This window comes from Oncorhynchus tshawytscha, linkage group LG14 (genome assembly GCF_018296145.1).
Source record: "Oncorhynchus tshawytscha isolate Ot180627B linkage group LG14, Otsh_v2.0, whole genome shotgun sequence".
NCBI classification, from domain to species: domain Eukaryota; kingdom Metazoa; phylum Chordata; class Actinopteri; order Salmoniformes; family Salmonidae; genus Oncorhynchus; species Oncorhynchus tshawytscha.
In genome coordinates, this window is record NC_056442.1 from 6,550,955 (window position 1) to 6,572,939 (window position 21,985).

The 21,985-nt window shown below is 43.5% G+C and overlaps 2 protein-coding genes across 4 annotated transcripts; one reads left to right on the forward strand and one right to left on the reverse strand.

Annotated features, from left to right (window-relative positions):
- Window positions 1–236: 236 nt before the first annotated feature.
- LOC112266452 (cordon-bleu protein-like 1) lies at window positions 237–6,760 on the forward strand. 2 transcript variants are annotated; one of them, XM_024443925.2, is made up of 8 exons: window positions 237–348; window positions 2,717–2,873; window positions 3,130–3,331; window positions 3,420–3,645; window positions 3,989–4,098; window positions 4,304–4,495; window positions 4,958–5,068; window positions 6,144–6,760. In XM_024443925.2, exons 2-8 carry the CDS (start codon window positions 2,782–2,784, stop codon window positions 6,267–6,269), a joined length of 1,059 nt encoding a protein of 352 aa, XP_024299693.2. In that variant the 5' UTR covers window positions 237–348; window positions 2,717–2,781; the 3' UTR covers window positions 6,270–6,760. The 2 variants fall into 2 exon arrangements, with proteins under 2 accessions (XP_024299693.2, XP_024299691.2); XM_024443923.2 differs by lacking the exon at window positions 237–348 and adding an exon at window positions 802–1,061.
- Window positions 6,761–11,815: 5,055 nt separating this feature from the next.
- On the reverse strand, window positions 11,816–16,143 carry LOC112267529 (heavy metal-binding protein HIP). 2 transcript variants are annotated; one of them, XM_024445757.2, is made up of 6 exons: window positions 15,656–16,140; window positions 15,194–15,256; window positions 15,004–15,045; window positions 14,182–14,244; window positions 13,752–13,880; window positions 11,816–13,531 (listed from the first exon to the last, which is right to left on the reverse strand). In XM_024445757.2, exons 1-6 carry the CDS (start codon window positions 15,981–15,983, stop codon window positions 13,245–13,247), a joined length of 912 nt encoding a protein of 303 aa, XP_024301525.1. In that variant the 5' UTR covers window positions 15,984–16,140; the 3' UTR covers window positions 11,816–13,244. The 2 variants fall into 2 exon arrangements, with proteins under 2 accessions (XP_024301525.1, XP_042152903.1); XM_042296969.1 differs by lacking the exon at window positions 15,004–15,045 and having other exon boundaries at window positions 15,656–16,143.
- Window positions 16,144–21,985: the final 5,842 nt, after the last annotated feature.

Below are 21,985 nucleotides of genomic sequence, written 5' to 3' on the forward strand. Positions count from 1 at the left end.
ATAAGCCATACTGTATAGTCTCTAGTCCAAGCAGGATGAAAAGGGTACAGTAACTAAGACTAAAAATGTGTTTACAAGTTAAAGGGACTACAGAGGGTTCACCCAGTTGAAATAATGCCATAGGAGCCCTAGGGTTCACTAGGCTGTGTAGTACAGTAGGGTCTATGTGTAGACAGGGCAGAGTCTGTGATGTCAGAGGGCTGGGCAGGGCCAGAAGGTGCAGTAGGCTGTCTGCTAAACAAGGATTACAGAGCAAGGGATCTCTCCCTCTCTCTAATTCTCTCCCTCTGATGGTGGTGAAATGACAGTCATGTTGATGGAAGGTATCTCATTTCTGGACAGAGAGAGGTAAGGACATTGTCTTGTTGAAACTGATTTGTGGATTCGATTGTTGTGTAACTGCTGGACAATATGTTGGGACAGGGCTTGGGGAGCACTAATCCGTCTTGCTCTTGGAGGAGTAAAGCCTATTCTGGTTTGCATTAGCCAGTTGACCAACATGGCCCAGGCAGGGCTGCATTTAATTATGTGTTTGGTCTATTCTGAGTATATTTGCTCTATTCTAAAGAGAGAAAAAAATGTGTGAATTTAAGTGTTTAACATATTCAATTACATTCCCTGATTACCACTATCATTCAGTTGTGAATTGGTTTAAGAGTACAGGACAGAACGGCTATATAGTAAAACGTGTTTTAGTTATGTAATTTAGATGTTCACAGGAGGCCCCAGCATATTCTTACACATTGAGTGGAGGGCAGGCATATCCAAAGTGTTGGGAGTCCTAGAACTATAAAGCCTCCTAGCAACGCATTCCGGGGAGCAGCACTCACGTATTACAGTATAGGAACGTGGTGACGAACATTTACTCACAGCTGCAGAGGAAGGCATGCATTGTTGAACTCGCTTCTGACATAAACTAGGGGTTTGACACTTTGCACGCTGGTGCTCAGTTTTGTCAACTACGCGTGCCCCAAAACGCTGAACAATACGTTTGTGTGCGTGAATATTGGGTCTTTCTTATTTGACGACCGTGTCCAGAAAAGCCGTTCCGATGTTGTCTCGTAAGTAGACTTCTGTTGTTGTAGTTTGTATCACGTTTAAACGACAAGTAGTAGTAGTATAAAAGCACTTGGAAGTGACATTAAAACATTTAATTTCGAACTAGTGTGCCAAATACGCACAAAGTCAAAATCCAGTAATTGTCAGGTGGTAAAGTCTGGTGACAATTTAAAATGAAAACTATTTAAATGTATTTACTCTTGCTGAGTAAATCTTGTAGGATATGTCCATGTTTTTGTCTGCGAAAAGCAGGACGACTGTGGTTTTAGATTTCACATCTACATAAACATTGTATAATTCACCGTACCTCCTGTACATAAGTATTTCATGTCAAGCACTTGGATGTGTGAGTAGCCCCAGCTTTACAAGTGGATGAATGTTTATTTTTTTCAGAGACCATGAAGGGATGGGATGGGAAGGGTTTATCGGTTAGGCCCAGAGGGGCTCCTCTCTCAGGCATTTAAATGCCATCTCCAAAATATTTTTAGAGCAGGAACAAGACATTTCACACAGGTCCTCAGAGGTCGGGGCCAGGCAAGACTTAGTCTGTGATAAACTATATATGCATAAGTATGTGGACACCCCTTCAAATTAGTGGATTTGGCTTTTTCAGGCACACCTGTCTTTGACAGGAGTATAACATTGAGTGTGCAGCCATGTAATCTCCATAGATAAACATTGGCAGTAGAATGGCCTTACTGAAGAGCTCAGTGACTTTCAATGTGGCACCTTCAAGGGATGCCACCTTGGCAACAAGTCAGTTTGTCAAATTTCTGCCCTTCTAGAGCTGCCCTGGTCAACATTTAAGTGCTGTTATTGTGAAGTGGAAATGTCTAGGAGCAATAGCGGCTCGGCCGCAAAGTAGTAGGCCACACAAGCTTACAGAACAGGATTGCTAAGTGCTGAAGCACATAGCGTGTAAAGATCGGCTGTCCTCGGTTGCAACCCAAGGAATCTGGGTTTGGCGGATGCCAGGAGGAGGCTACCTTCCCCAATGCATAGTTACAACTGTAATGTTTGGTGGAGGATAAATAATGGTCTGGGGATGTTTTTCATGGGCTAGGCCCCTTCATCGTACCCCTTAGTTCCAATGAAGGGAAATCTTAACGCTACAGCATACAATGACATTCTAGAAGATGATGTGCTTCCAACTTTGTGGCAACAGTCTGAGGAAGGCCCTTTCCTGTTTCAGCATGACCATGCCCCCATGCACAAAACAAGGTCCATACAGAAATGGTTTGTTGAGATCGGTGTGGAAGAACTTGACTGGCCTGCACAGAGCCCTGGCCTCAACTCCATCGAACACCTTTGGGATGAATTGAAACACCGACTGCGAGCCAGGCCTAATCGCCCAACGTCAGTGCCCGACCTCACTAATGTTTTTGTGGCTGACTAGAAACCAGTCCTCGCAGCAATGTTCCAACATGTAGTGGAACGCCTTCACAGAAGAGTGGAGGCTGTTATAGCAGCAAATGGGGGACCAACTCTATATTATTGCCCTTGATTTTGGAATGAGATGTTGGACGAGCAGGTGTCCACATACTTTTGGTCATGCAGTGTAAGTCCTGTACCACTGTAACACTTTTAGTTGACTGTGACATCAGCTTCTCACAGGATGTCAACTTCTCCTTATGTTGACATTGTCCCTCTCTGTTAGGAGATTCACCTGAGATTCAGTCAAGTCTCAGACTTTGGTCGCGTCTAGACCCCTGGGGAAGATCCATGGAGGAGGAGGAGAACCCTTTGGAGAGGGAGCATACTCTAGCAGTGGTTCTACCAGGAGGCCTGGAGAAAATGGCCACGGTACATGGGAGGTAAGAGGCATACAGACAGAATGTTTCATTGGAGCCATACGAAGTCATGCTGTGTATTTGGAATGGATTGACTGAGTATGAAAATGGATGCACTCACTAATGTAAGTCTCTCTGGATAAGAGCGTCTTCTAAATGACCAAAATGTAAATTGATTCCTCTTTTTATTTTAACATCATTAAAATACATTTTAACCATGAATATAGCTCTATACTGTGGACACATGTAGTACACATGCACTGTGTTTGTATCTCTACAGTAAACCTGTGATGGACTTACTGGTCACACTCTGTGCCCAGTACCACCTGAATCCATCTGACTTCACCATGGAAATCCAGTCGGCCAATAGAAACGACATCTCCTTCAAACCCAGCACTCTGATTGGAGCCATGGAGCCTCACAGGATCCTACTGAAACCTAAAGGGGGAGAGGAGAAGATAAAGAGGCCGTACGTGCCAGAGGTAAATACTGACAAAATGCATCTGTACACACTAGCCCATCTCCAACCTAGGTCAGTTCATGAACTGAAGGGATACTGTTTCCTGAAAGGTCACCGTACGTCTGCTGATCAACTACAAGAAGAACCATAAGGCCGTTGTGAGGGTCAACCCTAGAGTCCCTCTGGAGCAGCTCCTGCCTGCGGTGTGTGAGAAGTGTGAGTTTGACCTGGAGTCCACCATTTTGCTGAGCGCCAACGACTCTGAAGGACCTTTAAACCTCAGCAGGTCCCTCGATGACTATGGACTAAGGGAACTATACGCCAAGGACATGGCAGGTGAGAGATGATTTTATGTTACTCCTCTTTTTGAGTTTTGGTGCCACTGGTAGTGATGACGTACTTGTTTCATACCCAAACTGTGGTTTGGAGACTGTCTACAGAATGCTATTTACCCACTGAGTGCATAGTGTCTATATACTGTAAATATGAAAATGCTGACATGGATGTCTTTTTCTAATCTTGAACAGCTGTCAGTCCTGAAGTGGTTATCACACTACCTCGCCCCGAGGGTACAAAACCTAACGAAAATCTCTGAAAATGCCCCAAGATTTCGGCAATGAACACATTTCATTAGAATACCAGTTCTCAACCATCTGTCGTTGCTATTCCTTTCTCCTAGAAGCACCTGTAGAAACACCCCCCCCACCAAGTAAAGAGCAGAAACAGAAGGAGAAAGAGAACAGGGGATTGTTCGGCTTATTCAGGAGAATTAAGAAGAAACCAGAAAAGGTCCTTTTATTTTAACTCTTCCACAGCTTAGCTTTACCATCGTACATAAGCGTTGTGTAAGAAGTCGATTTTAGACTTTGACTAGATCTGTGAATGCAGTAGTTTTTTTTCCTCGGCCGTACTAGATTTGAGTGCGTGGTAGGATTTCAGTGTACACCGATAAAGCTTTGTGATATGTGTTTGTTGCTGTGGTCGTCTTCTAAAGGGTCTCTCAGTGAGTGCCCCGGTCTCGCGTGGTCTGAAAAACCAGCGGGTGGCCAGCATCTGCATGAACTCCCTGGGTATCCACTCCTCCAACACCCTGCCCATGGACAACACCATGGTCAAGAAAAGACGGGCACCCATGCCCCCCATGGCAGGCTCCCAAAGTGTCCCTGCTAACCTCAACGTCCAGCCGGTGAGTGACAGTGGTTAGGGAGTCGGATTTAGGGGTGTCTCTCGATACTCTTTCATGGTTTCCTTTGCTTGTTTGCTTTGTTAAGCCTGCATGAAACACAGCCCTTATTTTAAGTGTTTCAAAAATCCCCTATTGGAAGAACAATTGGAACCATTTCTTTAGTTTTTTCGGTAGTTTTTTTTTAATGGGTATTATTACACCACTGTGGGGCTCTATATGTGAAAAGACAGGAGAGGCTTCCACCATATTGACTTCACCTGATCTGATTGCCTGATTATGCCTTGCGAGTTTAGTGGTTATAGAGAAAAGGACACAAGAAAAGGAAGCATGTCAATACTATTGAGACTCAGCCGTAGACTTTAACTAGTGGTTCCAAGTCATTGTTCCCTGACCACAGTGAGAATGTATGGTAGATTTAGAGGATCCTGTGTTAAACCGCTATTTGTTTCTGGTGTTTTCTAGTTGACCTCTAGGAAGAAGAGGAGAGCCCCCCCGCCACCCCCCTGTGCCCCCCACCACCATCCTCCTGTGTTAACACCCACAAAGGAGCACCCCAGGACACTGAAATCAAAGGTCAGTCATATTGAATCACTAGTTGACTTGTAATCTGAATGGACTCTCAGTGTTGTAATATTGAGTTAAGATCAGGGATTGGCAACCCCCCTGCGAGCGAAACATTTTAGCGGCCCGACTCATGACCGCAAAGTTCAACAATTTACGTTTTGAGGTTCATTTCCTGTAAATCTATGATTTTTTTTCCATGGGACGGAGAGAAAAATGTAGTTCTACCACACATTTCCTGAAATTCTACACAGTTTGCCATAGGGTGGTGGCAATTGTTGTTTTTTTTATATGATAACTGCTGATCAGTGGTACCCACCCCAGTCAGTAATTCCACCATGCTTACTACAAGTTTATATGCCTAGCTGCTAGACTAATTTACCAATTAAAAAATGAAATGCTGACGTGTGCTAATTGAGTGACTGCTGATGCACAAACGCACCTTGTATATTCTAACTCTCAACAGTAAGTTGAGACCCCGACTGAGTTCCTTTTTATAAATAGCTCCGCGGCCCTACAAAAGGGGGGAGGCTCATGGGCTGCCAGTTGCCCATCCCTGAGTTAGAGGGGAGGCTCATGGGCTGCCAGTTGCCCATCCCTGAGTTAGAGGGGAGGCTCATGGGCTGCCAGTTGCCCATCCCTGAGTTAGAGGGGAGGCTCATGGGCTGCCAGTTGCCCATCCCTGAGTTAGAGGGGAGGCTCATGGGCTGCCAGTTGCCCATCCCTGAGTTAGAGGGGAGGCTCATGGGCTGCCAGTTGCCCATCCCTGAGTTAGAGGGGAGGCTCATGGGCTGCCAGTTGCCCATCCCTGAGTTAGAGGGGAGGCTCATGTAGAATCATGTGCTGCATATGGTGTCTCACCTGTCCTCTAGTGGTCAATATTTTAGTGGGCTCTTTCTGTTGACTCATTCCCCTGTCTGACTTGATTGTCCTGCTTGGCTGTTGGTTCTCCTTGGCAGTGGTGTTCGTCTTTTAGGCTGTTAATCACCGATTAGGGCTCCCGGTAGGCGGTACTTCTCAATCCTGGCACCTGAGCGGGATTGTAGACCGCTGTTCTAAGCAGTGTCCTCTTCTTTCTCCCCTGCAGACGGCGAGTGAGAGCTGTGTCCTCCTTTCCTCTTCCTCTGTGCTGCTCCTCCTGCTCCTCCTGCTCCACTCTCCCCTTGTCCCCGTGGTGAACGATTCTTCCTCTCCACCATGTAGTTTTTTTTAATGATCTGTCATGCTTGTCACTCGGTAGTCTTATAAGCTCTTATTTTATTTCTGTTTTATTTGTTGATTTTGTGTTAGTGTGTTGTGCTTTTACCGCCTTGTAACCTTTTAGTTTCTCTGCGTTTTAGATGGTAGGTTCCTCAGCACAGTAACACAGCTTTGTTTCTTCCTGACACATCATAACTGTGCCTTCTAAAGAGACACTACATACAATACACACCTCTGTGTAAATGACGTACATTACTTCACTAGTTCACTTTTGAATGAAACCATGAAGGGGATTAGGTTTTATTGTCTCCAATGTGTCTTTTCTGTCTTTGTTGTTTTTCTGTTCCTCAATTGACATGTTTTCTACCATTCACCTCTTTCTTTTCAATCAGTTTATAGTTTAAACTACATCTGTTGAGGAGATCATGTTTTCTAAGTCAGACATAGGTTGCTATTCCTTGTGCAAATGTATTCATTTTGATTTTAATAAATTGCTTTGATTAACTTGTTTTGTCAGGGCTGTCTGTATTGTCTGAAATGAGTTACAACCACCTTAGTACTCATTTCAATCACAATCAAATCTACGATCATCTTTGCACCCTTATTTCCTATATTGCAATACTCAGTTACTCAAACAACCAGCCATTTTCTATTCTAGATTAACCGAACATTCTAACAGTTTCTCTGTCTTTACAGGGAAGGGAGTATCACTTTACACACTGGAGGAGATGGGAGAGTGTGAGGAGGACCTGGACTCCACATCCTCATCCCCAAACATCTCCAGCCCTTTGAGTCAGCCCCAAGTGCCCCCCACTCCCCCTTCTACCCTATCCACTACCTCTCGTCCCTCTAGCACCTTTCCACCTTCCGATCCCTACCATCCCTCTCCTCTCTGCCCTCCCTCCCCTCCCACCATAGGGGAGACACTAACCCCTTTCCTGCTTTGTCAAACCAGGGCCAACCTCAAGCATCCTTCGTTCCCAACCTTAAGACCTGTCAACTCCACCAATGGAGGCTCCCCTGTGTCCTTGACACAGTCGGGTGGAAGTAAGGGATTCAGTCCCCTCTCTTTACTCCAACTCAAGACCAAGGCCCCTGGTGAGGCTTGGAGGAGTCCCGGTCTGAGGGAGGGGTTGACCACCTTCACCGTGGTGCCCCGAGGGCAGTCACTGATAGGGCAGAGGAGCTTGGAGGCGGACCTGACCCTGGCGAAGACCCAGGCCTTAGACTCAGCACAAACCATTGATGAACCCTCTAATGGTGTTGCTGAGCCTGGGTTGGAGCACCACCGGAAGACACCTGTATTGCTGGAGAGGTCAGTGGTTGAGGCATCCACCCCAGAGCCTGATATGGATTCTAAACTTTCTCCTCCAGGGTTTCCAGAAGGTTCTACTGACTGGGTCATCAGTCCTCCAACCGTGTCTAGTCCTTGCGAGCTTTACCAGACCGCACCAAATTCACCAGTGGTAGTCAAGCAGGAGAGTTCAGAGGTCGAGGCCCAGGAGGAGTCCGAATCACCCACAGACAGTCTAGATTCAGAACTACAGAAAAGTCTAGAGATAGAAGTCCCAGAGGAGTCCGATTCACTCTCAGAGATACCCAACCCATACGCAGCTGACCTGTTGGCCCACACCAATGGAATACCTGGAGATGAGGTGACCTCAACTCCTGAACTACTAGAGAGCAGAGGATCGTTCCGGAAGCTCAGTCTGGTGATGGAGGCCGAAGAGGACCGTTTCTGTTTCCCTCCACCCCCTCCCCCTGTGTGCTATGATAAGGAGGTGGAGGAGACGGAGCCAACCCAGTTACGATTGAGGCCTCCTGGGGGAAGAAATCACCGCCCTCCCTCTTATCCTCCCTCTTCTCTTCCTACGCTGAGTCGTTCCTTCTGTGAACCAGCAGAGGGAGACAATCAGACTAACGCCCCTTCACCCAAACCATACGTGCCTGCAGCCAAAGCCCTGGCCAGGAAAAGCGGCATCCCCTCCTGCTTTGCCCAGGCTGTGGCTCTAGCTGTCCGTAAGTCTCAGTCCTCCCGAAGGCCAGCACCAGACTTGCTTCCCCCCTGTTCCTCCCATTCCGGTTCCTCACCCTCCTCTGCCTTACCGCTAACCAATGTGGTGAGTGATGATTTTGACCTGCGTTGACACGGTTGATGACATGCAGGCAAAATTTGCCATTGTAGCAACTGGATTGGACCAACAACTAAACCATTGGTTACCCCTATCATACTACGGTGTGGTTGCTTCTATACATAAAGTTGCCATTCTTAACTTTCATGATCTCTCTCTGTGAACCTCACATGTTCCACAGGTGAACTCTTTACACCAGTAAAGGCTGGTGGGAGTGGAATGGAATGGGGTCAAACATGGTTTCCATGTGTTTGATTCCAATCCTCCTCCTATAGGTCATCCCACCAGCCTCCACTGCTTTACACAGGAAAGAAGGGAAGGGCATATCTTTGTGTGTGTACATTTTACAGTGGGGATTTTTTTTCTCGCTGGAAAGACGTCATTTGTTACATTAAATGGCGACCTACGCCTTTCTAAACAGTCCTGCCAGGCTGGTATTCTTCTGAGACACCTTGGTGTTTGTCTGTTATCTTTATGTGGTATATGGCCCTGTGGAATACCTCTGTGGACACGCTCACACTCTGTGTGACCTGGTGGAGGAAGGACTTCATCTAAACTGGTGATATTTGTGTCTCTTGTCCCACAGGGGCCATAATGGCTTCTTAGTAAATCTGTGAATGGAAGTTCCTGTTTAGAGTGAGGCGACTGCAGTGAAGTAGAGCCGGCCACCACATAGTCACATGACCTCCAAGTGGAACCCGCTTAGAGGAGCCCAGGCCCCTTGTTTTGCACGGGGAGTCAGCACGTTATAGAAACAATGTTTATCCAAGACTTCATCCAAGAGTTTGGTTAGTGTACAGGTAATTTTATGTTCACTGAATGTTTTTTTTGTATCATGCTACCTGTATTAACTGGAGGCAGTGCTGCCTTATGTTATTAAGATGTTTGACTTACGTGACGATGCATTTCTTATTTGACCTTGGTAGTACAGTATTTATGGGATCTACATTTTTGTACATGGAGTTTCCTGTTGGCTCATTTGTGTTGAAATGTGCCAAAACCGAGATTAAATCATATGTAATTTATTTATTTTTCTGTCAAGGACAGAGCTCTGAAATAAGACGACTTAAAATGTTAATTTCCTTCTACGTATCACACCTTTCTGAGTGAATCGTTTTTTTTTAAATCAATTTTTTCCCCAGACATATCATTACTATATAATATATAAAAATGATCAACCACAATCAACTAAAGTGTGTTGCTTTTTTTTGCCACTGGAGAGCAGGAGCACACTTCACAAATAAGTAATGTACAGAAACTCTGAGTGAGCTGTTTTGTGATCCACACTTGATAAATTAATAACATTGACATATCCAGATATTTAAGAAGAGCATCAATTATACATTTTCTTTGTCTTTACTGGTTATACTTTTTATTTTTTTTAAATGCATTAGTGTGTTTCAGTTCAAGCCTTGTTTTATTGTCCATTATTGAGTTATGGTTGGTATTTGACAAGAATATTCTACAGGGAGCTATGTGTAGAACATTGATGGAAGATGATATGAAAATAATGTCCTTGTTATGCATTCTATGTTCAGAGTGCAACACTACAGAATAAACTGAGAATATACAGTGTCAAATCTTGTACTGTTGACATATTGTACCTCTGCTGCACTGTGTAACAGTATGCATGGGTGCTGTGTGCATCCACAGTATATTGATTCAGCTCTGGCCTTAGAGACAGCCGGCAAGCAGCAGTTGCTACATACAGTCAGACCTAGCCAGAGCAGATGCAGCCTGTGGTTAAAGCCTCTTACTACCATACCAGGGCAGAGGGCTGGGATACAGTCCTCGCCTCTCGCTTCATCCTTTTCACCACCTGAGAAGGGAGGGAGGGAGGGGTGACCTCTGACCCTATCGTGTTTCCACGGTGATCCCCCGGAGGATGTGTCCTGGCCCTCAAGGGCAGCGGCGATGTCATGCGGCCGTTGTCATGGAGAATGCCATTATCGCCCCTAAGGGAGAGTCACGTCTCAAAGGTAGAGAGACACACACACACATACTGAAGCTACCTAAAGATATCCAGTACAAGTGACAACTCTGGCATTCTCCTTCTTGTGATGAAAGGTTGCATTTCAACCTGGGCTATGATGTTATACACTACATGACCAAAGTATGTGGACACCTCTCATTCTAAACTCATGGGCATTAATATGGAGTTTGCCTCTCCCTTTGCTGCTATAACAGCCTCCACTCTTCAGGGAAGGCTTTCCACTAGATGTTGGAACATTGCTGCGGGGACTTGCTTCAATTCAGCCATGAGCATTAGTGGGATCGGGCACTGATGTTGGTCGATTAGGCCTGGCTCGCAGTCGGTGTTCCAATTCATCCCAAAGGTGTTTGATGGGGTTGAGGTCAGGGCTCTGTGCAGGCCAGTCAAGTTCTTCCACACCGATCTCGACAAAACATTTCTGTATAGAACTCGCTTTGCGCACGAGGGAATTGTCATGCTGAAACAGGGCCTTCCCCAAACTGTTGCCTGGAAGTTGGAAGCACAGAATTGTTTAGAATGCCATTGTATGCTGTAGCGTTAAGATTTCCCTTCACTGGAACTAAGGGGCCTAACCCGAACATTGCAAAACAGCCCCAGACCATTATTTCTCCTTCACCAAATTTTACAGTTAGCTCTATACATTTGGGCAGGTAGCGTTCTCCTGGCATCCGCCAAACCCAGATTTGTCTGTCGGACTGCCAGATGGTGAAGTGTGATTCATCACTCCAGAGAACGTGTTTCTACTGCTCCAGAGTCCAATGGCGAGTAGCTTTACACCACTCCAGCCGACGCTTGGCATTGCACATGGGCTTGTGTGCGGCTGCTCGGCCATGGAAATCCATTTCATGAAGCTACCGACGAACAGTTCTTGTGCTAACGTTGCTTCCAGAGGCAGTTTGGAACTAGGTAGTGAGTATTGCAACCAAGGACAGACAATTTTTACGCGCTTGCGCTTCAGCACTCTGTGGCCCTGTTCTGTAAGCTTGTGTGGCCCACCACTTAGCAGCAGAGCCGTTGTTACTCCTAGACGTTGCCACTTCCCAATAACAGCACTTATAGTTTACCAGGGCAGAAATGTGACAAACTGACTTGTTGGAATGGTGGCATGCTATGACGGTGCCACGTTGAAAGTCACTGAGCTCTTCAGTAAGGCCATTCTGCTGGCAATGTTTGTCTATGGAGATTGCATGACGGTGTGCAGGATTTTATACACCTGTCAGCAACAGGTGTGGCTGAACTAGATGAATCCACTAATTTGAAGGGGTGTCCACATACGTTTGTATTTATAGTGTATCGTGTCAGATGCCTTGAACATCTGCATAATCATGAGGGAAACCTTCGAGATTACAACATACTGTTAATGTAGGATCATATAGTGTCAGTCACATTAGAGATTTAATTAATAAGACCTTTGATTAAGCAGGGCCTTTTAGATCAAATTAAATCAAGCTTTATTTATACATCACATTTCAGACATGAACGCAACACAATGCACTTCACAGGAAAAAAACATTCATTCAAAACTGAAATAGGAGGATAAAATAAAGAACAACAAAGACTGAACAACTAAAAAGCACCCTTAGGTAAAGCAAAACGAAAAAGATCTCTTTTAAATTATGTCTATAGTTTCAGCCCCCCTCAGGTTCTCTGGCAGGCTATTCCAGAGACTGGGGGCATAATAACTAAAGGCTGCCTCTCCATACTTCTTGGTCCTAGGCTTTGGGGACAGAAGACCCGAGGGACCAACTGGGTACATAACTTAAAAGCATGTCTGACATGTATTGGGGTGCACAATTGTGGATTGATTTAAAAACCCTCAGGCAGCCAGTGCAGAGACTTTAAAACTGATGTGATGTGTGCTCTACGTCTGGTCTTGGTCAGTACCCGGTCTGCAGAGTTCTGTATGTTTTGCAGTTGACCAATGGCTTTCTTGGGCTACCAGACAGGAGAGCATTGCTGTAGTCTGCTTGTAATAAAAGCATGGAAAGAGTTTCTCTGTATCAGCCTGAGAGAGAAACAGCCGCACCTTGGAAAGATTCCTCAGGTGGTCAAAAGCTATTTTGGTCACATTCCTAATGTGTGATTTGAAATTGAGTTCAGAATCTAAAATGACACCTAGGTTTTTTACCTGGTGTTTCACCTTCATTGCCTGTAAATTAAAATGTGAGCCAAATTCTCTGTAATAATTGGCTCCAATAATAAGTACCTCAGTCTTGTCTTGATTTAGCCGGGTGCCATCCAGGTATTTAAATCACTAATACAGTCTAATACTTTATCTGTGGAGCTAAAATACTCTGGTGACACAAATGTAAAGCTGTGTATCGTCTGCGTAGCAGTGAAAATCAATTCGGTGCTTTCTGATAATGCTGCCAAGGTGTAACATATCCTGTATAAACTGAACCGTACCAGACCCAAAACAAAACCTTTTGGAATGACACGTGATATCTATTTTCTCTGAGTTATGTTCACCAAGAGCGACAAAGACAAAGGCCTTACTTTGGGGAGGTAGGGGGAGAGCCACACGCAGCCTGTTTATGTCAACCGGAGAGTGCCTTGAACACCTCTACTAAGTCAAGCATCATTGTTGTGTTACTAGTTCACACTTTGATTTGGTTACTGGTCAAAGAGGGGTCTGGACTTCTTATGTCCATCAACATATGAATGTAACAACCTTTTACATTTTCAAATCAAATAAATCATTCATTTTTTTGATTGTACATTATCTCATTTTCTTTTTCCTCTGCGTTTCTCATTGTCAAAAATACAAGCAAAAGCCTGGATGGAGTGAAGGAGTCGCTTTACATCAATGGTGCAAATGATCTGGATAATTGATTGATCTCAAACTCACACCAGAGTGCTCCCTTCACATAGGGAAGAGCAGGAAGCCACTGAAGGTGCTGTAGTTACTCGACTTTTCATCATAGAGCTCCTGATTTACTGGGAGACGCATGTAGACCACATCCCCGGCCTCCAGCTCTAGAGTCAACGCATTAGACAAGAACCTATTACGCCCATTGTCATTGTTCTGGTGATTGAACATGACACTCTTGTCGTTGTGGTAAATATGGGCATCTATGGACTGTGGACCCTTGAGACCCATGGCAGTGAATCTGATGTAGTAGAGTCCTCTCACTGGTGCTGTGAAGACACCTGCATCAGAGGAGAGTAAAATAAGTTAACAGACTGTCACAGACACTGTTAGCAACGCTGGAATAGCTGGTTGTCTACATGTTTCTATATGGGATAAAGATGACACAATCACAATGCATGTGTACACCTGTCTGATAGCAGATGTCTAATGTGAACATGATCTGATCCCAGGTCACATTTGAATACAACGTGAAAAGGGGGTCTTAGAATGTTCAAAAACCTGTATTTGGGTTGTAGGCCTTGCCGATGTTGGTGATGACCCTTCTGTATACCAGTATGGTGATACTATTAAAGGGTCCTACATGTCCATCGTTAGTCAAACCAGCAGAGAAGGCCACCTTTGGTCTGTCTATGAACACAGAGGAGGGAATTCAAATCACTGATTAAAGACAAAAACAAACATGGTAAAATGCATTATATGGTTCTGATGAAGACGAAAATCACCTAAAAAAAAATAGAAATGAAATCCTGACGAAAGGTTTAAGTGAAAAACAAAGATGCAATCTGTGACATTTATCATATTACGAACGCATTCGGCCATGGAGCAAAGTATAAAAACCGCTTTGATTCGCCAACAGCCCAACAGCCATTCCATTAGATTACAAGCATGTGCAATCGTAGGCCTACAGTACATGCACCATGGAGTTTACCTGCATTCTCTCTCCTCAGCTTCTCCACCATCCCCTCGCTGGCATTCAGTCTGGCCTCTAAAGCTACCATTACAAAAAGACAGATTAGTCAAATGATGCTTAAACTCTCTGTTTTAAGCAGAATGATTTCATATATCCAGGCTGCATCACATCCGTGCGTGATTGGGAGTCCCATAGGGTGGCGCACAATTGGCTCAGCGTTGGCCGAGTTTGGCCGGGGTAATTGTTAATAAGAATTTGTTCTTAACTGGCTTACCTAGTTAAATTAAAAAATGTAAAAATAATATATGTGACTGAACTCAGGAAGGTGAGCTTATGTCCAATTTTCAAGATTGTCTTTCTTTTACATTTTATAAAAGTACAGACTTAGCTTCAAAGCGGCATATAATATGATATAATTAAGTTATGCTTCTTTGAAATTTGATAAACCTGTTATTACATTTTGGAGACAAGTAGGAGGCAAAAGTGCCCTTGAATGATTTTCACACTTTCTAGAGGGCTCTTTTTTTTGGTTTACGCCCATTCAGCATTGTTCACACCTTCTTAAGCCTTCGCCCCACCCATCTTTTTAAGAATTCACATGGAAACGAACGAGTCAGCGTGGCGTCGTCCTCCAGGAAGTAGCCTATTATCCCCCTCCTCTATCTCAAACACGGGATCCTGCCTTTCTCCCTACATAGCTCCGTGCTTTCTCCTTGACGAAACCAGGGTCATCATTTAACAGATCCCAGACACGTTTGTAATTAAGGCATATGAAAGGTCAGGGAAGTTAGGAAAAGGCAACAAACGCCAACGATCCAGAATCCAGTCACATTGATTTACCTGTGTTCCCATTCTCACTGTCTGTCACTCTGGCCTCCAGGGCTAAAATATGAAGTGAGTTCATATGAGAAATAAGCATAAATAAACGGTCTATAAACAGTTTTCATAGACAATTTTACAAATACAGTTTTATTCATGACCCTTTCTTTCTAATGATAAACAACTGATGTTGGTGGACAAATTACATTACCTGCATTCATTCTCTGCAGCTCCTCCACCTCCCTTTCACTGGCACTCAGTCTGGCGCCCATGGCTAGAATTACGAGAAAATGTAAGATCATGATCCTCCTCTAATCTGACCTCATTATAACAAATTCATTTGTGTTACAAAACAAAACCCTGGTTCTGTTCTTTCAAGTCCTCCACCTCTCTCTCAATTAATTTGTAATTTATTTATTTTTACTTCAGTTTATTTTAGTAAATACTTTCTTAACAATTTTCTTAAAACTACATTGTTGGTTAAGGGCTTGTAAATACGCATTTCACTGTAAGGTCTGTTGTATTCGGCGAATGTGACAAATACAATTTGATTTGATTTTTGATTTGACTCAGTCTGGTCCCCATAGCTGGATTTATGGAAACAAAACAATTCTCACAAACATGTTCATCCTCCACTGAAACGAGGTCATAATGAACCAAAAACCATAAATACCTGCATTCTCACTCTCCAGTCTGGCCTCAGCTCCTCTGCTCCTTTTTTCTCTCCACCTTCTTTTCACTCGTTTCTCCATGTTCCTCAGCTTCTGTCTCTGCTCCAAAACCACAGTTCCCAAGTTATCCACCATGTCTCTAAGCTCCTCTACCTCACCCCAGATATCAGGGGTTGTGGTGGTCTGGCCGGTCGTCTGTTTACTAGTCTTCTCTGTATCTTCAGTCCCGTGGCTCTCTACCAAACTCTCTCTGTCCCCACCACTTTCTCCCTGAGTCCATGTCCCAGACGGACAGAGCAGCAACACCAGCAGAGCTACAGCACCCCTCATTCTGAAACGAAACCTCTTCGGAAATAACGCAGCCTGTGAGGCTCACTCCAGGCAAAAAGAGTAGTGAAGCCTGAGAAGTGTTTCACATGTTTCTGACGTAATGTGTACAAAATAATGTCAAGGATCCTGCTGAAGAATTCAAGGTGAGCTGGCTGCCTTTTTAATCTGAGACACTGCAAGGTTGTGGGAGAACAGAACTTGTTATTTGGTTGAAGGTCTTTCTTTATCTCCATAAGGTACGGTGTGTCAATGTTTATGTTTATAGTACTAATACTGTGACAGATCACACACAATGCATGAATGCACACTGTAGACGCACAGATGAACTGATTACACATTCAGAAGTAACACAATCACATAGTATTGACATTTTCTTTTACAGATATGCACTCACACACAAACGAACGCACGCACACACACACACACACACACACACGCACGCACGCACGCACACACGCACACACACACACACACACACACACACACACACACACACACACACACACACACACACACACAAAACGGTTGCATCCTGTCAAATCAATTGAGCAGCTCACACAACAACCGGTAATCAGTACTTCCCATTAATTTATTCAGTCATCTGTTAATTCGTTTTCATCTATATATTCTACCATTAAATATATATATATTTAGTTTAGTTTTACAAGGAGCCTCACGGCTGGTTTTCATACTGTAGCAGTAGGATGATATGCTCATCATAAATAAGCCTATAGGGGTGCTTGCGGTTGGCGTGTGTGTTCATGGAGTAGCTTTTGCTAGGATTGAAATAGGCAATCGATTAATAACCCAAAGCGTTGTTCTCCTGGACACACTGACTGACTAGCTGGTGGAGGAGAGGAGCTGAACAGTACTCAACAGCTCCACCTGGGGACTGACAGCCCCCCCCCAGTATGATGGAGATGCAGGAAAGAGAACGTTAGCAGCGCCTGAGGGGATGTTGTGTTGGGAAACAAAATGCGGGGGAGATGATATTTGACCTTTGACCTGGAACATGTATTCAGCTGATCTTTTCTACTTTGCAAGAATGGGAAATCAGTGGGTTCCATGTAATTGACATTGTCAGATTCTTGTAGTGGTGCTTTTTGTATGAGGATATGTGGTAACCTGGTTAAATGTTAGGGATATGATACTGGTGATTGTTTTTCATGATGTGGCAAATAGCCAGGGAAAACAAAGACAGAGCAAGAGGGATGTGCTTGTATTCAAGATTACCATTTATTTGAGTTGTGTCAGATTGATGCCAGCTATATAACTGAGAGAGAGAGAGAGAGAGAGAGAGAGAGAGAGAGAGAGAGAGAGAGAGAGAGAGAGAGAGAGAGAGAGAGAGAGAGAGATATGTGTGTGTGTATGTATTTTGTAAGCAAAACTTTACAGCTATACACGGTAGCATTTTTTCGGTAATAGCGTCAGTATTATTATTCAAGGTCATTCAATTAGATATTTTAAACAGGAGAATACTAATAGCATGATTTTTTAAGTATGTTATTTATATACCAGTTGGCTAAAGTGTGTGTAATAATACAGTAGTGAATAGGAGATGAACAAGGTTACTGAACAAGGCTACTGAACAAGTCTACTGAACAAGGCTGCTGAACAAGGCTACTGAACAAGGTTACTGAACAAGGCTACTGAACAAGGTTACTGAAAAAGGATACTGAACAAGGCTACCATTTGTATAAACACTTTTCCGATTCATTTTGATTCAACATAAATAGTATAATCTTATTTAGATGGGTCTGAGGTTCTGCACAAATCAATGACTGCATCATAAGTTTCACAAATTATATATTATTTTATACATATCAAATATGTGGATGTTTGGTATTAATTTTCCATGTATATTTTCTTTGGTTGATCTGAACGTAGTGTACAAGTGGTCTGGTAAAAGAGAAAGTATGTTTCTAAATCCAATTCACCTGTTTCGTGTGTATAGATGACATAACAAACCAGAACTGACAGTAACCACCAACCCAAGTACAGCCTTGATATATAGAACAATGGTTATCTGCTTATTGCCACTACAACCAATGATCATTATTTAACAACCATACAATACGGTTTGATAGATCGCGACAAGCCGTTTCACCCTGTCATTTTCTTCATTTTGCAAGTCTCCGAGACTCTCTGAGGGGAATTTGTTTTTGTGTGACGAATGCTTTGTGTCAAATTCTCCAAATTCAATCCGCTGACAAATTTACACAATTTCCCATATGCATTTTTCATAAGCCTTTTCTTTGATTTAATACTGGCCTCTAAAATAGTCAGATTATGTAGATGATCAGATGAGGAAATGATTCAATCCATCCTGGTTTCACAGAGAAAGTCATTTGATTTGTCACTAACTGTATACTTGGAGTCATTATAGTGGAAATATTCATAAACATATTGTCTGTGTTATTTATTCTGGTCTAAACTGTATTGTTAGACTTTGAGACTGACAGTAGTCCTAAACGATAGTGCAGTATTATTATATAACCACTAGGGGGCAGAGTAATCACTATTTAAGACTCAGGGTTGTGTAACAAAACTCAAGAGATTGTTGACTGGGATATAAAGGAAGAACATAATCATGACAGCACAGTTGGACATCTTCATCACTGTTTAGTGTCATATTGATGATGGCCAGTATCTGTGTCCTCAACACTCACCGCTAAGAAGATGTTGGTGAAAACGGTTTTATTATTGCTGGAGTAGACTAAATGAATATGTTTATGGGGATGTGATGGAATGATATTTACTTTATTTATGATATTACATTAGATGTGTCGTTTTTTTTTTTCTTTCAACATTTTGTTACTATAAATTTGATTCATCTGATATAAATAAAAGCCTAATTGAAGAGGAGCTGCAAACACAACATGTGCTATGTCAATGTGCAAATGACAAATCCTACAGTGCGTGGACACCTCTAATGGCGGAATTTAAGACGGCTAAAGTTCATATTTCTATGACTTTTACGTACGACTGCTCTCCTTTTAGTTCACCTGGAAGTTCCTATTACAGTATCACATCAATGTTTTGGAAGCAACACAATTACACTCACCAGAGAAAACACACCAAGAATGTATTTTACATTTGACAACTGAATGAAAAACTTCATCATTCCACTTCATCCCATTGACAGAAATGATGGACGACAGGTAAAATATCCCAAATACAAAACATCCCATAAATATCCGACCGTCACCATTAATAATTCATTTCCTTTTCTTTGACACTAAAAAAACTGAACAACAAGCGTAACAACAACAGGGATAATATATGCAGTAAAAAGCTCATTGTCTGACGGAGGAGTGGAGAGACCAGTGAAATGTGCACTGGAGTGAAACACGAGAGAGCCCCCGAAAGGGTGAGGCTCAATGTCACTCTGCTCGGAGCACAGGCAGCGCAGGCAGCACAGACAGGCAGACAGGTGGGCAGGAAGCATAACAAACCTCCCCCAGATGAGCCTAGCTGCTCAATTAGAACTATTATGACTCTGTTATGAGATAATGAAGAAAAAAGTTGAAGATTTGCTCCATAGAAAGACATGTTATAAGCCTTGTAAAAAGAAAATCATAAAGCATGCTTATAACAAGATATAAAGCATTATAACTGCCTGTTACACGGTTAAAAAGCAATAATCCAATGTATTTCCTTGATGTGTGTTTGAGAGCATATTGGAGTGAAAATGTACAAGGTTACTTTATGTTTCTTTGCATTGTACGCACAGATGTGTGTATTCTGTATGCTGCATTTGTCCTTTGTATACCTGGGCTGTCGGTTGCTAAACATCCTTCAACCCTAAACAAGTCGAGGAACAATACCTCCTTGCTTTAAGGGGTCTCTCTTTGGCCAGACCTTGTGATGCTTACCAAACGGGTGTCCTTCGTCTGAAAGACTTATAGAAGAATGCATGCCAACTTATTCTGTTCGTGAAAGAAGAAGCACATTACTGGCTTAGACCCTTTAGACGAATCTACTCGCTCATTCCATCTGAAGATAAACCATTAACCAACCGAAACACATTGGTTTCTGGGAAATAAAGAGGGAACACATGGAGCTGCCATGAAAACCCTTTCACCCTTTCACTTCCTTCTTTAACACAATATGGTTGAAGCAGAGCATTCACCTCTGTTTTCCCGACAGCAAACATCTTAGTTGTTTACCTTGCTTCACTGCAAGGCTTTCTCTCTCCCAAGACTAAAAGCGAAGCATACCTCAAGACCATGTCTTGGTTTCAGGCTGTTGTGTGGCCAGAATTCCTCACCTTGGCCCTTGTTCATTGCATCAGGGCTCTCTCCGTCTAGATGTGCTCTGGGATGGAGTCTCACAAGAGACAGGGCAGGTGTGACAGAACAACATTATAGTCCTATTGATGATCAGAATGCACTGGCCCGAGGGTGTGAGAAGCAGGCAGCCACCTCGCTTTGAACTTGGCATTGAACGGTGGCAGTCCGTGTTCCCTTTGTGCATGCATTTCATTGTGCAGATGGGCACTAGTCGTATCTTTCATCTCGACGCCGTGCTCTTTTTTAGGGAGTAGTTAGTGGCGGAGGATGCGTGTGTGAGTGTGAGGAGACCCGTCTTTTTTCCATTAGCAGGTGTAGTCTGTTGGCCTGCCCTGCCCAGACTCTTTGTAAGAGCATCACCGCTAGTTTAACCCTACCAATCGGAGTAAAGCAACTCGGGTATTTGACTCGCCCTGCTATATCTGACTCCGTTTTGACGGCACCAATCTCTGGAGGATGTTGTGTTTGTGGATTGGGCCTTACGTCTTTCACCCTAGTTTGGTTGTCCACCGTTCTTATCGAAGCACACAACATGCTCGTAGCTGCAACAGTAGGAACTAAAGGGGCGTTAACACTGCTGCTGTTGTGATGACTCCAGGTTGAAGTTTGTTTGGAGGAAAGGAAGTGGAGCCCTTTGCTTCCTCTACTTGTTGATGTGAGAGGAAAATAACGTACGAATAGGATTGTTTCAGAGCTTCAGCTCGCCACCGCTGTGATTACCGTAGCACCGTTTCAGACAGCGTTTCAGTTACTGACCCGAAAGAAAGCCTTTCGTAATCAAGACCACGTCATTTGTAAATGTCGCTCTTCGTACGAGGGCAGAGATTGACTTATGGCACTTGAGTGATTTGTTTTACTTGTTGATTTGTGTGGTTATATTTATACAGCCTCTTGCTATTCAGTGAGTAGGGTTGGACTTGTGTTTTCTCCCTGAGTTAAAACATAGGCTCAGAGGGCCAACGCCGTCTTAAGAGCACACACATCCTGAGTTTAATAGTGTGTCAGTCACACTAAAGGGAACGTGACCCTCACTGTCCCGTTCTCACGTTATTGCTATTTAATATATACCTTCTTGTGGCTGTTGTTCTAGGTTGTTTCTGAGGGATTCCTTATACTCTGTCACGATTCAGGTCAGTGCTTGCATACCACATTGTCAATTATTCTCCCTTATATTCCGTCTTTTATTGTGCGTCCAATAAACTTCCACAATCCACGTTCAAGGCAACGCCTAAAGCTCCTTTTTCGACAGAACTGGTTCCAGGTTCCAAGGCTAGGTGACACCCAAGGTGTATTAGGTATTGTAGGTCAAGGTACAGTATGTGCTGTATGGACTATATATGGAATTGTTGATGTGTTTGCGAGAAACATTCATTGATTGAGTCATGCAACGTGGGAATGTATTATGTTATATACAGTATGTTTGGAAACACTACTATTCAACCTGGTTCTGTCACGGATTTCCTCCTCTTCATCTGAAGAGGAGAGGCGAAACGGATCAGAGGACCAATATGCGGCGTGGTAAGTGTCCATGGTAACTCTTTAATAAAGAAAGTACTGACACTGCATACAAAACAATAAACAAATGACGACCGTGAAGCTATAACATAGACAATCACCCCCAAACAAACAGTGCAACCCCGGCTACCTAAGTATGATTCTCAATCAGAGACAACTAATGACACCTGCCTCTGATTGAGAACCATACTAGGC

Excerpts from the sequence above, each read along its gene's own strand:
- LOC112266452 (XM_024443923.2), top strand. Across the intron at positions 3,646-3,988 it reads ATACGCCAAGGACATGGCAG|AAGCACCTGTAGAAACACCC; the intron begins GTGAGAGATGAT and ends CCTTTCTCCTAG. Across the intron at positions 4,099-4,303 it reads TTAAGAAGAAACCAGAAAAG|GGTCTCTCAGTGAGTGCCCC; the intron begins GTCCTTTTATTT and ends CGTCTTCTAAAG.
- LOC112267529 (XM_024445757.2), bottom strand. The coding sequence starts at position 15,983 with ATGAGGGGTGCTGTAGCTCTGCTGGTGTTGCTGCTCTGTCCGTCTGGG. Across the intron at positions 15,257-15,655 it reads ACTGGAGAGTGAGAATGCAG|CCATGGGCGCCAGACTGAGT; the intron begins GTATTTATGGTT and ends TCGTAATTCTAG. Across the intron at positions 14,245-15,003 it reads CAGTGAGAATGGGAACACAG|CTTTAGAGGCCAGACTGAAT; the intron begins GTAAATCAATGT and ends TTGTAATGGTAG.